General features: G+C 38.2%; 1 protein-coding gene across 3 annotated transcripts in view; it reads right to left on the bottom strand.

The window, feature by feature from the left end:
- Nucleotides 1–15,449, bottom strand: part of arhgap42b (Rho GTPase activating protein 42b) — a 111,715-nt gene that overhangs the window by 59,506 nt on the left and 36,760 nt on the right. For all 3 annotated transcript variants that reach the window (XM_016490764.1, XM_016490771.1, XM_016490779.1), the window contains exon 3: nucleotides 15,355–15,416. In XM_016490764.1, the coding sequence (XP_016346250.1) occupies nucleotides 15,355–15,416 (62 nt within the window). The remainder of the gene's footprint in view (nucleotides 1–15,354; nucleotides 15,417–15,449) is intronic.

The raw sequence follows: 15,449 nt of genomic DNA, 5'->3' as shown, positions 1-15,449 counted from the left end.
CCAAACAAAGTAGTTTCACTTTCACAACGAGTGAGCGGAGGCCGGCTAGAGTGAGCAGAGGTGGCGGGCTTGAGAACGGCGTGGCTGGCGGATTCGACGAAGGAGCGTCCGGCGGGCTTGCAGCAACCACATGTGACGACCCCGGGCTAGACTCCACTTCGTCCACAGTGAAAGCCGATCCGGCAATTGATAGCGCGAGCTCCAGGCATGACGAAGCGGATATTGTCCTCTTTTGGAAGGCCAACCAAAGTAGTTTCGCTTTCACAATGAAACACAGTGCCTTCACGACATGGCTGCAGCGTCATCAACAATACTACAGCGAGAATAAAAGTTACACCTTCTTTCTTTGCGTGAACATTTGGGCGGCGTTATGCAAATCTTCCCACATCGTGATGTAGACGTGGGGGCGTGTTAAAACGAGCCGTTTTAGGTTGGCGTGGTTGACTCTTAACTTTTATAAAGTTTTATATATCTCTTTGGATTTGAGACTTTAGTCTTTGCAACTTTACAGATCTTCTTTATGCACGAAGAGCTTGTAACACTCCAAAGAGAAAGGAAAAATTGAAAATCGCATCATATGACCCCTTTAAGACATCAATTAAGTTGTGCTTATGCTAAGCGCGCTCTCAGCGAGACACAAATCTCACCGACCCGTTCTGCCTCTTTAGGTGCTGATACAGCCTAACCTGCTTCCTTGAACAAACCCTCACATCCTTCACACGCTGGTTACATGCTCATTTAAGGTAATGCAAGATGCACTCAAACTTCTTATTGGTAGAGGTGTAAGGCGAAGAATGTCCTGTTTTGCCCAAAACAGGCAGATGTTAAAAGAGAGCACTGTGGCAGGTCGCTTCACTCTAGTCCAAGGGGAATAAAGCACTTTTCAACATTCCACTCAATTCCTGATGGAGCTTTTACTTATTCAAGGAAATATGGCAGACTGTGTTTTAACTAAAAAAGTTTGGAATAATTATGATTTTTTCATGTTCTAAGAAGTTTCTTGTGCTCAACAAGGCTGCATTTATTTAATCAAAAATACAGTAAAAACAGTAACATTGTGAAATATTATTACAATTTAAAAAGCTGTTTTCTATTTGAATGTTTTAAAATGCTGAATTTTCAGCATCATTACTCCAGTCTTCAGTGTCACTTGATCCTTTAGAAATCATTCTAATATGCTGATTTGCTGCTCAAAAAACATTTCTTAATATTATAAATGTTAAAACAGTTTTTGCCACGTAATATTTTTGTGGAAACTGTTGATACACTACCATTCAAATGTTAGAAATGTTTGATTCCTTATTTTGCAGGGACACATTAAATTGATCAAAAGCGACAGTAAAGATATCGATAATGTTACAAAATATATATATATATATATATATAAAAAAAACTGTTCTCTTGAACATTATTCATCAAAGAACTAGGGATGCACCGAAATGAAAATTCTTGGTCGGTTCCAGTGTCCACAGGCATCCTGTCAGCATTTAGGCCACTGCTGTCCAAAACTCTGATGCCTTTCTCTGCGCTCGGCCCGACTGAATCCAGCCCTGGAAGCGCATGGCCCTAATCCATTCTGATCCCACAGGAGATGCCGTGTTTTAGAGGAATCAATCCATTAGCAGCTAATTGTAGGGATGCACCGAAATGAAAATGATTGGCCGAAGCCAAAACCGAACAAAATAAAACACTGGGCCGAATACCGAACACGGTTTTTCGAGTTTTTTTCCCCCATGTGTTTTGCCAATTTTTTCACCATTGCGCAAATTAAATAGCCAGAATGTGTTTTTACTGTTTTGTCTTGCTTTTCAAAGAAAAAATCAATTATAAACAACAATTTAAAAATATTTACTGAACATTTTTTAACATTCTAGCAGACATTACCAATAAAGCACAATTTAACTTAAAATTAATAAGCTAGTAAAATAAATTTTTTTTTTGGCCATCAGACCCCCTTCTTGAATCAGGCATGTATTTTTTACTATACAAATAAAAGCAGCCTTTGCTGAGCAGAAGAGCCATCTTTTAAAACATTAGAAAATATTACAGATCCCAATTTGAACACTGTGTGAATGTTATAATAAATGTATGAACAAAGCCGTTGAAGTTATTATCATTATTATTGTCTTACTTTTTATTTTATTTTACAGAACAACAGTAAAATTACAATACTAACATTTATGAATGCTGATGGAGTTCTTGCTTTTTCTCAACTTTTATTTTGGAGGAAATGCGCAGGAAGACCTCAGCGCTTTTTTGGTTGTTGACAACAGATTTATAAATGAGTCTCATTACGAATACGTCGCACGTATCGCATTGTCATGTGCCTTATAAAAAAATCATAAAAATGTGACTGAGCAACTGACGAGTAACACTGTTTCAGCGCAGATTTTCCTCGTGCTTTGGACTTTGAACCCTGGCTAACGAGCAGAAACCCCCGCAAGCTCGTCCAGCGCTGTCAGAATACATGCAATTCATGCGTGTATTAGAAAACATAACATTCTGCAGTTTATTTACTAATTGTTTAGGGCGATTTCACGATTTCAATCATCATACAGTAACCAGCAACAATCACCCCTTCCTCTTCTCATCGAAGACATGTGCTGCAGTACTAAACAGTCTCTCGCTGTCGGTGCTTGCGTCTTTCTCGGACAGTTTAAATCAGGGGTGTCAAACTCATTTTCACTGAGGGCCACTTCAACATTATTGCTGCCATCAAAGGGCCAGTTGTAACTGTAAGACTGTACAAATGTTACTACTCCTTAACATATTGTTAAATAACTGTCTCTTTATTTTATTATTACTTATTGAAGTTACAAATATTGCATATGCATTTGCATAGATGTAAAAATATGTTATTGCTCTGTGTTATTTTAACATAAATCCTTTTAATTTATCACTATCAGGTTAAGAAATCCAAATTACTCCATAAATCAAAGTAAATAAAGGCAAGTATCATCAAACACAGGTCATTACATTAACATTGTTAAAATCTTTTTTGTTACATTTATGGTACAACAAATAATTGTGAGCTGCTAAGAACGTGTGACAGATATGGCATTTAAAAAAAAACAAATGAGTCCAGTCTCATGAAAGTGCGTATAGCACGATTTTCTGTTTCTATTTGGCATGCGATTTATGCTCAGAAATTGACTTTGGCGTGCATATGATACACAATCAATGCTTGTAGTAGAAAAAAAAGAAGTGGTGGTACTCAACCTCACTCCCCCACCCAAAAATAAATAAATACAAACTAAAGTACTAAAAAAAGTACTTTTTAATTTTCATAATTTGCAATGAATGTATATAGCGCCAAAATAAATAAATAAATTCATTAATAACTGTTTGCAATTCAATTCACATTTATTTGTGTAGCACTTTTCATGATACACTGTTGCAAAACAGCTTCACAGAAAATGAACATTTGTACATTACATTTAGTACAGCACTTTTAATAAAAAAGTTGAACAAGTCAATCTGCAATACCAAACAGGAACACAGGGGGACGCCAAAAGACCACTAAATCAGCTACCTTGACCTGACTGATCCAGATTTACTAAACCACTGACTACTGCGTAATCTAAAACACCTTCAGCCAGCATCCAGTATAAAACACTCGTGCTTTTAAGCCAAATAGCTTGCTGATTTTTATTTTTTTTTACTTACATCTGTTCGTGAGTACTATTATCTCTGCCATCTCTGATGAAATCGGCCATGTTTTCTCTGCATTAGCACTGTTTTGAACTCACTGTTTGAATTCATTTGCTTACTGGATCCTTAGACTTTCCAGGAGTTTGCCAGTTGATCTGATCGCAAAAAAACTGCTTCTTTTTATTTTCATAATGTATTGTTGACACGTGCGAAACAGATACATTTAGACTACTACTGTTATGCTATGTAAATACTTATTTACATTAGTTGGCATATGCGCCACTGTATGTTTCTGCCAGTGGATGCCCACACTCCAGGTTGCGTTTATTAAACTCAGGAGAGAAGATCATTTTTGAGCGCACGCATATAATGTCTGATCGATAGAAAGCGTGTCCATTGTGAATGAATGGGAATCCACCTGCAAGCGGAGAGATTTGCGCTCGTGCATTTGATGCGCTCTCGCATAGGCAATATGCGCTCTGGACATTTGTCATTAAAATAACTCAATAGAAACCGCCTCAAACAAACTTTTAAAACGAGAAGAAAGTTGTGTCTGAAAGCTGCAATCGATTTTTTAATTCGTTAAATGAATGAGAATATTGTGTTTTTCCATTTCCGTCAGTGGGGCTCTAGCACTAGTCTAGGTCCGCACTTATTCCTTCGAGCCATCCACGCAGTCGTCATCAACGGAAAAACCCCACACCCCTAATCCTAACCATTGTGTATTATATGCACACCAAAGTCAATTTATGCGTATAAATAGAACGCCAAATAGAAACAGAAACTTGTGGTATTGATACGCACTTTCATAATTTACGATATAAAGCTGCATAGATTTTTATTTTAAGACAATCATATGCTCTCGCGGGCCACATAAAATGATGTGGTGGGCCGGAATAGGCCCCGCGGGCCTTGAGTTTGACATGTGGTTTAAATGCTTCCACACTGCTGACATGTTTGTTGCATTGCGCCTCTCACTCTACGCTGGTTGCTATTTGATCGCGTCACGTCATTGTTCGGTACAGTTTATTCAGTCTTTTCGCTTATTCGGTCGAACACCGAAAGAGCTTTTTTTGCTATTTTCGGTCGAATAATTTCGGTTACCGAACATTCGGTGCATCCCTACAAAGAACCCTGAAAAACATTTTATCATGATTTTCACAAAAATATTAAACAGTAAGAATTTTTTTTCAACAATGTCATACAAGAACCATTATTCATAATTGAGTACCAATACTAATTAAGAATTAAATCAGAATATTAGAATTATTTCTGATGCATCATAAGACTGGAGTAATGGCCGCTGAAAAATTCAGCTTTGCATTACAAGAATAAATGAGATTTTTCAATATCTTAACAGTTCTTTTAAACTGTAGTAATACTTCACAATATTACAGTTTTATTGTATTTTTAATCAAATAAATGCAGCCTGGCTGAGCATAAGACTTCTTTCAAAAAAAAAAGTGTAAAGACTTTATCCATAAAGCTGTGTTCTCTCTGTTTATTTTCTTTATCTGTGAGAGGCATGTGGTGTCTTTTCTTCAAAGACACATTTGTCTTAGTTACAGTAAACTCAAATAAACCTCACTGCAGTCTGGTTCTAGCTGTGGGGCAGTGATTTCGTCTCAGGTCCTGGAGTCACAGTAGAGTACAGTCCATGTGCGTCTCACATAAATGCCCTCTTGAGTCCCATTAACAAACTCTGTAAACCTTGGAAACAATCACTTCTTTTCAGTCTCTCTACCCTCCCTGTCTTCACGCTCGATGTGACATTCTATAAGACTGGCCTCAGCACACTGCGTGGCCAGACTGCACAACGCAATCACAGCGAGGATAAACAAAAGCACTAGGAGATTGGACAACTCACCACATCTAGCCTAAACCAGGTCATGGTTTACATGAACTTCGAATTATCACTTTACTGGAATTTTGGTGGTCGATCTCATTTTCCCCCCATGACATTTAAGCATATTTTCCATCTCAAATTCTCCTTACTGCTCTAAAATTTTAAATTCAATAAATATGATTTAAACTATAAATTAGGAGAGACAAATTTTCAACCACAAACAAGCAAGAGCTAGATACTTAACATATACTCAGTAAACTTCTCTCTCTGCATTTCATGTAGTGAAGAATATTTAAATAAATAAATAAATAAATACATCAAATACTATATATATATATATATATACATACAAACACCTGCACCATTGTTAAAAAATGTTGAATCTTTTGGAATTTTTAAGTTTCTTATGCTAACCAAAGCTGCATTTATTTATTTATAAAAAATACAGTAAAACAGTAAGACCGTGAACTATTATTAGCTTAGTTAACTGATTTATATTTTTAAATATTTTAAACAAACTATTTTTATTTGATTGTTTGAGGATTATAAAGTCCAAAAGAACAGCATTTATTTGAAATATGAATCTTTTATAAAAAATCTTGTCACAATTAATCAATTTAATGCATCCTAGCTGAATAAAATTATTAATTTCTTTAAAAATTTTTATTTTGAATATCACAGTATTATAGAAGCACAATAATATCACAAATATTAGCAGCAAAAAACTGTTTTCAACATTGATAATAATAAGAACTGTTTCTTGAGCGACAAACAGGGCCAGATTTACGCATAGGCATTCTATGCACGTGCCTATGCTTGCTCGTCCAGGGGGGCCCAAACACAATGAAGAGATATAGAATATTTTTGTTATACTATGGGATATCTACAACAGTAAAATAACCAAAACCCCAGAATACATTGAGCAAATAAATATAACAAACAATAGGGTAAAAAAATGAAAAAAACTATTTCAATGTTTTCCACCTTTTTTATGTACAGAAATCAGGCTTTTTTTCTCCCGTTCTCTCAGTCGCACACACAGTAGGCCTACAGACACGCACTCGTGCACACATGCGGAGACGTGTCGCTTGTTGCCAGCGATGGCCCGCTAATTTATCAATAAAATAGTTTTGCAGCTGAAAAGCTACATGGCATTGTTATTAGCTCTAAAATGACGTTTTGGAATTTGCAAAGGAAGGTTTATGAGGTGCATAAGAAATTAGTTCAACACACACAAGGTTTTAGGACGGAAACATGACAAATGTCTTAAAATAAATCATCTGAACAATGTCTTGAGGTGTGGTTGTATAGGCCGTTAAAATTATTAGAGAAATAATGCACTCCCGAAGTGGTAATGTGGCCACGACGCCGGAGCGTATTAATGATAGATAGATAGATAGATAGATAGATAGATAGATAGATACTACTAAAAATACTCTTTAATTTCTTTATTTTTCTTTTGATCCTGAGTTGAAATATGGCACTTTTTCATCAGATTTACTCCAGCACAACTTTAGCACGTGGCTGCACTCACTGGAACTCAGATGAACTTCTATATAGCTGCACGTCAAACCTAAGCTCACGAAAAAGTGCCTTTGAATGCAAATCGCATCAAATTGAAGCTTAATGTGAGAGTGTAATAAGCTGTGAGTGGTTTAGGGCAGAATGTAAGCATAAACTCAAGATTGCATGAATGAACACATCTGAGGGCCTGTCTTCCTAATAGCCTTAATGTAAGACGGGATGTAAAAGCGTGCTTTGAGCCGTCTAAAACACAAAACAAGCTAAGAGGAACAGTGTCAAGCAAGTGAGGAAATTACTAAACAGGGTGCAGGCTGAAGATAACCACACCTGGCTAGACTAACAAAAAGGGAACCGAATTTCACTGCTTTCACAACATTATCGGCTCTGAGGACAGATTTGTTCTGGAACAGCTTCAAGAGGATTTCCCTAAAGGACATGATCACCTTTAAAAAAGCACCACGACATCAGGCCCCTGGCCTCTGAATGCCATCAGAACTCAGCGGCCTTGAACAATCTCCAACCACGCAGAGCACAAAACGCTTTCTCTCTTTCACGCACACAAGCTTTCCATCTCTCTTTCTGCTGAGAAGGCTTGCTGTCTCACACCGGGGGGAATTAAACCAGACTTCTCTTTAAAACGGTGGAATTTGATAAGTCTGTGCTCCGCAATAACACACTTGGGTGGCTGATGCACACACACACACATGGATACCGATTTCTTCTGTGGCTTTGAGCCAAGCAAACCATCATGACGGTAATAAAACCTTCATGCCGGTCTACCGCCAATAACCCAACTTCACCGTTCCAAAAACTTCCTTGAATTAGTACTGGCACCAAAATATATATTTCTGTTAATAAACCACTAAAACAGGAAGTGACACTAATTTGATACACATGTATCTGTGAGGCAGTGAGCGAAAGCAGCTTCTTATCGCTAGGTGTCTTTTCTATTTTGGGTTGTTGATTGACTCCAGATGTGACTAGGGGACGTGGGGGGTTGGGGGGCCGAGGATTTTGTTTCAATTTCTCGTCTGTGAAAGCAGACGCTCGCAACGCCACCGAGGAAATGTGATCTGGAATGCTGGGTTTGCTTTGAGTTTATTTGTGAATTCCCTCAACCATCCATTCATTCTAGATTTCATTCATATCATGTCAAAAACTAATTTGGGAGTGGTGTTACAGTGCTACAACGGTGCTAGTGGTTGCCAGGGTGTTACTATGCAATTGCAAGTGTTCTAAACGGTTTAGCATAATGATATGGGGTTGCTATGATGTTTTGGTGGGATGTGAGTGCATGCTTTTTTTGTTTGATAGGGTTTTCTAGCTGGACAGTTGCCAGGGCATTGCTATGTGGTTTCTAGGGTGTTCTGGGTTGTTGCTAGGCTGTTCTGGATGGTTACTAAAGACCCATGATAAATTCACTGCAAAGTTCCCCTTTTGGTAGTTTCGTCACTCCAGTGTACTCGTGTTTTTTACTCGTGTCTGGACTGAATTATGAAATGAACCTCAAAAGACTTCCACGTCAAAGAAGGTGGAGCTCCAGAGCTCACTGTAGATTATCGTGCTATAGAATGTTCTGGGTGGCTGGTAAGATGTTGCTAGATGATTTCAAAGGAGTTCTGGGTGCTCCCTAATGTGGTGCTATGCTTTTGCTAGAATGTTCTGGGAGGTTGTAAAGATGCCACTAATTGGTTACTAAGGTGGTGTTATGCTTTTTCTACAGTGCTCTGGGTGGCTGCTAAAACGTTGTAAGGTGGTTTCAAGGAAGTTTCCCAAAAGCATCGTTAGATATGGTTGCAAGTTCTGTTGAACTCTATTGGTAATGAAGGAACTTGCGCCATAGTTGCTTTTGGGAAACACACCCTTGGGTGGTTGTTAAGGCATTGCTAGTTTGGTCTAGGTGGTTATTAAGATGTTTCTAGGTGGTTGATATGGCACTGACTGGTTTCTGAGGGTTTCAGGGGCCAGTTGCATAAACATAGCCACTATGTTAAGACTGTAGGTGCGTCCCAAATCGCGTACTTATGCATTATTCTAGTTTACTACTACACTCTAAAAAATGCTGGGTTAAATACAACCCAGTGCTGGCTAAAATAGGGACAAACCCAGCAATTGGGTTGTTTTAACCCAGCGGTGTACTACTAGTTTTGTAGTATAAATAGTGTGAGTAGTGCTATTTTAAATACCCGGATGATGCACTTAAATAACCGAAAAAACGAAGTGTGGAATGTTGGACACTTCATGCACTCAACTGTCGTAGCTTTAATTACGTAGTGAAGGGGGAGGGGCTATCAGACTCCGATTATGAATGACAAAATAACCTTATATAATTCATACACTACATGGTTGAGTACATAGTGCATGAGTGCATAGTGTATAGTGCGTCATTTGGGACACAGCTTATGTCTTAAGAACTAGTTTGTCCAACTAGCAGTTAGTCAGGAGGTAATCAGTCTTACTTTTCGGATTCAAATTAGACCAATCTACCTTTTTCTAACTGAATGAAAAAAGTTACAACCAGTCTTGAATAAAAAAAACAGATGACTACATTTTTAAGACTAGTCTAAGCAGTTTATATATCCGGCCACTGGGTGGTTGATTAAATTTTGCTAGATACTGTAGCTGCTATGCTGTTCTGGGGTGCGTTTCCCAAAAGCATCGTTAGCTAACTATGGTCGTTAGTTTCATTGAACCTTCATTCCATTTGACCCTCTAACTCTAGCACTCTCTATTCTAATTCTATTTTATATATTTGTTGACTTGACTCTCTAACACTTGCACTCTCTATTCATTTTCTAACTGCTTGTTTTCTTTTTTAAAAAAGGCCTCTAACACTAGCTTTCACTATTTCACTATTCTTTTTATGCGTATCGCATTGGCCTCAATTACGGAGATGCACATTCCTATTGTATGTATGGTGCAGAGGTGAAAAGAGATCAAAGAAGGTGAAGCTGGTGATCTGTTTTGAACCACTGTAACAAACTCTGAACAAACTATGATTTGGCCAGATTTAGTTTGAAATGGCATTACACTTTGATTTCACATTACGTTTTTTGGGCCCTTAGGGATTTTCTGGCCACTAGTTCAATGTAAATGATGATTATACTTCGGACAGTTATGATTATGTGTTTAGAGAGCTGTCTTTATGTATTTGTGCATGTCAGAGGTGCAGACCTTTGGTACAGATGTGATTTGTTGAATTGAAGACTGACAGCTTAAAATCTGAAACGGCATTTAGCATTCTGATCTCCACAAGATGGAAATACTAATGAAGACATGGACAGATAATCACAATTCATCTCTCATTGGCACATGTCAGTAGGTCAGCATTATTGACAGCATTACTGCATCACAAGGGCCTGGCATCAATCCCACTCGACTGAAGAGAACTGACGTTTGCATGAATATACGGCTGCCTAGGATTCAGTCTGACAGCGGAGCGCTCTCTGTTCCATGACTGATTGGGCTCAGGAGATCAAGAGCACACTAGCAACTCTACCATGGAAAATATTTGGAAAATCTCCTTCCTCCCTTACTCATATTCCTCTGTTCAAAAATGTATGACACAAGGTGTTGCTAGATGGAGAAATGAGAGCTCTTGAAATCTCCTTTTCTTCTAGGTTGTGCTTTAATCACAAAAATATCCTCCAAAAAAGCGCACAGCAGCCATTGCATCCTATTAAAAAGGCCGTCTTGCAGGCCAAGGTGATGAAACACTAAGCTGCAGACAGATTCTTAGAAAGAATGTGAATAAAGTGGAAAGTTTCATTGACTTCTAGCTACATTCCATGTGGTTTCTCATTAACTACGGCTGGCCCTGGATTACGGGATGTCTGATTAAGCGGTGAGCAAAGTCAATCGCCGAAAACAAAGAATGGACAGGAGCAGCGAGCCGCACAACGTAAACAAAGATAATGGCTCTGGCCTGGCTGTCTACCACCTACGTACAGCTGCCTTCAACATCAGCATCCTAACTGAAATGTAACCTCAAAAAGATTTGCAATGCTCAACCTAGGCAGCAACTCACAAAGGTTTTGGCGCAAAATAAGATTACAATAGATGTTTAACCAAGAGATCTAAATATATCTTCAATATTAAGAATATAAACTTCAAAACTTAATATATATATACTGCATATATATTAGGGCTGCACGATAAATCGCATGCGATATTTGAGGAAAAAAAATTAACTTAAATGATTTTAGCAAATGGCTGCAATATAACAAAGAGTGAAAAATTTAAGGGGGTCTGAATACTTTCCGTACCCACTGTATATATATCAAAACATCCTAAAGCATAACATATCCTGAGTCACGTATTTGTTTTTGCAGGGTCCCAAATTATTTCACATGCTTTTGTGTGACTGTACCTTTAAACCTCCCCATTTGATCTCCATTTAACCTCATTGCTGTCTAGGATAAAGATAATAAAGATATCTCATTTGTCCTGTGGGCTTCCTCCCAACTAAATCTTCTGAGTTTCTTTTTTCAGGCAAACTATGCATGAAGACTGCTAAAAAGAGATTAGATGTTTAAGATGAAGGAGAGGAAAATGAAATCAAATCCACTGAGGCTGCTATCCTCAAAAGTGTTTTGTTCTCAATAAAACTAATGTGTCTGACTGTGTGAGGCCGCACAAATGAGTTTATTCCAGCCATAAATCCATAAGTTATACATTTAGGAGTAAAGTAATGAAATGTATATTTTAAAGGTCCTTTTTTATGATATTCACCCTATTACTCACTGTCTGAAATGAAACAGACTTTGCTTTTCCCCGCACATATGGAGATCCGAGAGCAGGGGTCGCAGTATACGAATGAACCTCAGAGCGTCATTCAAGACAGAGATGCACTTCTGGAAAAACAATCTATATATAGGTCACGAAAACAATTAGTCATTTTATCAAACTTCCTTTATCTTCTGACTTCAAACATTTCACAGGAACCAAACATTAATGCTCCCAGTTGGGATCACTTACAAACACACATACATAAACTCTGTTTCAAACCATAGTGAGCTTCCATGCTGTCTACCAAGGCAACATCCTAATTGTTATATAACCTCTTAAGTGACAGATTAGAACACTGTTCAAAAGCAAAAAGATATGATTTCTTATGCGAAGTGTATGAATCAACTCAATTGATTTCAAAGCTTGAAGTTAGCATGTTGCTAAGCTAACAACACAATATTCTAGTTAGCTCTAAATAGTCCATTTTAAATTAGATTGAGCTATTATCAGTGTTGACATTGGCACTGAAAGAAAGTACAATTATAATATCTAAGGACATTTTTCATCTTGATGCATTCTGGGATTGCCTTTCCTTCCCACTCACAACGACATCTCTTCTCTGGTGACGTGTGCACCAGGCTGGGCAATATGGCTTCCCCTCCAGAAACTACTCACATGAGATCGTACCAATTAGCAAATCACAATTCAATAATCCAATCAATTCCCAGTTGACAAAATCAACTTTTTGTTGTTCAAAACTCAGGCCCTGTCCTCAAGTACACGGGTATTGTTTATAAACAGAGTTTTTCCTTCTTCCGATTTAAAAAAAAATCTCCGTCCACATGAAAACGCAAACGCATGCTATGAAGCACTGTCAAGAGTATGCCAAACCAGCAGGTGGCGATATAATCTCAACCGTAAAGCCATGTTGGCCAATCAGAAGCCTGAAAAAGTCTCCAGTAGGCGGAGATAACAGCGCAGGCACCGACGTCACGAGCCAAAAACTCAGGATTCGCGGTCTACATGATAACACTGCAACCGGAGTTTTTGAAAATATTCACCCTGGCAGGCGTTTTCAAAATATGTTCGGTTTCAGTGAACTGGTGTTGCGTTTGTGTGTGAACGACCGGCCTAACCGCGTAGAAAAAGCTGCGGTTTTAAAAATAACCGCGTTCGTGTGGACAGGGCCTCAGTTTTACTCTGATGTCGCAATAAGGAAGAAAACGGAAGTTGCACTTGCAACTTGCGTTTCAGTTTTAGCAAAATCTAGTAATTTCAAATGGAATTCATGTGATTGGCAATTTCACGTGAGGACAAAATGGGTTCAAGCAGGTTATGTGGAAACGCTGCACTCAGAAAGCTGCCTGGTTTGAAAGTGATTTCTGTGTGAGCTGTGCTTCCTACATTGCTATACTATTGACAGTAGGTGATGAACCATTTTGGCTGCAAAATTCCGCCAAAATCTCATGAATGTAATGAAGTTTTTTAAGAGGTATCATGATTTTGCGGTCTATTTTTTGGAGCATGCTTTGAGTTGTGAGTGCACTTATCTACCTTATGTGGTCTTGGTAGGTAAAGGAAGAATGAGAGATGGAACAACATTTGTTTCTCATTTCTCATGTCAAAAGAAATCCACACAACTGGGAATTTCACATGAGGGCAAAGGTTCACCCACACAGATTTTGCATCGAGTTCAAGTTGGTCACATGAATTGATGGACCTTTTTGCCCACAAAACATGTGCTAATGTGACCACATCTATAGAATTTAGACAAAACAAAGTATCTTCAAAAGGTAATGTTGCTGTCTATCTGGTCTTGGTAGGAAGCAGGGGCGTCAGTGTCCAACAATATCCTTTGGGGGGCCCGACTGAGACTCCATAGAAAATCTGTACAATGGGTCCAGAATCGCTAGCGACGCGCCACAGGCAGGAAGATATAGAATGAAAGGTGGAGCTACAGCAACCTGAAACCAAATGTTGCTACAGACTGCATGCATCCCTGATGTATTATTCTTGCCATTTAGTTAGGTAGTTTAAAGGTTTAAATGAGCAGCTGGTAACTGTGTGATAATCACACACATCATTAAAGCACCATTTAAGTGAGCTATTAAGCATTTTGGATTATTCTCACGTCTTTGTGGTTAGGTTTTAAGGACATTTGTCTAAATGAGGCTGCATATTGCTGGAAGTGTTTGCTGTGTTAACATTTAATTTCACAGGAAGGACAATAATGACGCAATGAGAAGAAAATAAGGCCCTAGGGCTGCCCGCACCAATGACTTCATGCAAACTACTGAACCTTTGGTGTCAAACTACAGCGTAAGGGTTCATATTCCCAGAACTGTACATCATATTACTGGAACTGTACATGATATCCGCCGAATGTCACTGTAAGTCGTGACAAGTGACCACACACGTCAAACATGTTAACCATACCGTCTCTTCTGGATGTCACTGAAACGTCTGCTCTGACACACACACACCCGAAGAAACCAGACACAATGTACGACCAAGTCTAGTGTGCAACGTGATTATGGTTAGTGGCTGGTTTTACCATGATCCTTGGCATGATCTACACTGAAAAATTGTTGCAGAAACAATTTGCACTCAGAAATTGCTAGTAAATTTCTCAAATGAATGGCAAGTAGCACACTGAACTAAAGGTGAAATTTTGAAGTAGAAAGACTGAAATAGTGTTTTCTTGTAAAACATGCTACAATAATCTTCAAAGTGTACTTTACTTTAGTACGCTGATTAAAATTACACAGCTCTTGGGCCACTTCATTCTGTTTAATCCCTCTTGTATAATGACCAACTGTATAATTGACTGTTTGATTTCCTGTACTGGTCTGTTTTTATTTGGTAAAGTAGCCGTGTCAAAGCAAGATAACGCACAGTTAACTGGTCATTACCACAAAATAAACGTCAACAGGGTGATTAAACATTATTTATCTGAGAGATTCATTCTTGCTCAGTCTTGCTGTTTTACCAATCAGAGGGGAAAAGCAGGCTTTGTTTGTTTACTTGCTTTCTCATTATCAGCTCAGCTAATCATGAGGACTTTATGGGGTGTTAATTTGATAACGGAAACAACAACGACAACACTTTCTTCAAACCTCTCAATATTAGCAGGGTACCACAACAGTGTTTTTTTTTGTTAGGGATAGTCCCTTAAAAATCACTGTGGGACCATGGTGGAGTACCTAATAATCAGATGATCATCTATTTGAATACTTAAGTTACAATTGTGGAATTTTGTTTGCTTTGAATTCTAACAAAATATCAAGTGGCTTTTGCATACAAATACTCCTTATTTTATTTTATTTATTATCATTATTGATAATATGGTACTGCATGATTACCAAATTCATGTATCATTGCCATCCAAAGTACTTACAAGAATACCATGGTAGTACATTTCCTGGATAAAGCATGTTTACTAGAAAAAAAAAAAAATCATGGAATTGCCATAGTATATGTCAAAAATCCTGGTGCTTTGTCATAGGTTTAATGCCATTGGAATTTCAATGGTACAGTACCTACCCAAGAAAGCAATGATGGCGGAGGAAAACAAAAAAAAAAAAAAAAAAAAAAAAAGTACTTACCAGCCGCCTTCTCTCCTCTTCCATGGTGTTCAGCAACTGGGAAAACTCTTTGAAGGACTGAGCTGGAGAAGAAAAATAGAGTTATTAATCCATTT

This window comes from Sinocyclocheilus anshuiensis, unplaced genomic scaffold, assembly GCF_001515605.1.
Source record: "Sinocyclocheilus anshuiensis isolate Anshui unplaced genomic scaffold, SAMN03320099.WGS_v1.1 scaffold569, whole genome shotgun sequence".
Taxonomy (NCBI): Eukaryota; Metazoa; Chordata; class Actinopteri; order Cypriniformes; family Cyprinidae; genus Sinocyclocheilus; species Sinocyclocheilus anshuiensis.
This window is presented reverse-complemented; position numbering and strand designations above follow the sequence as displayed.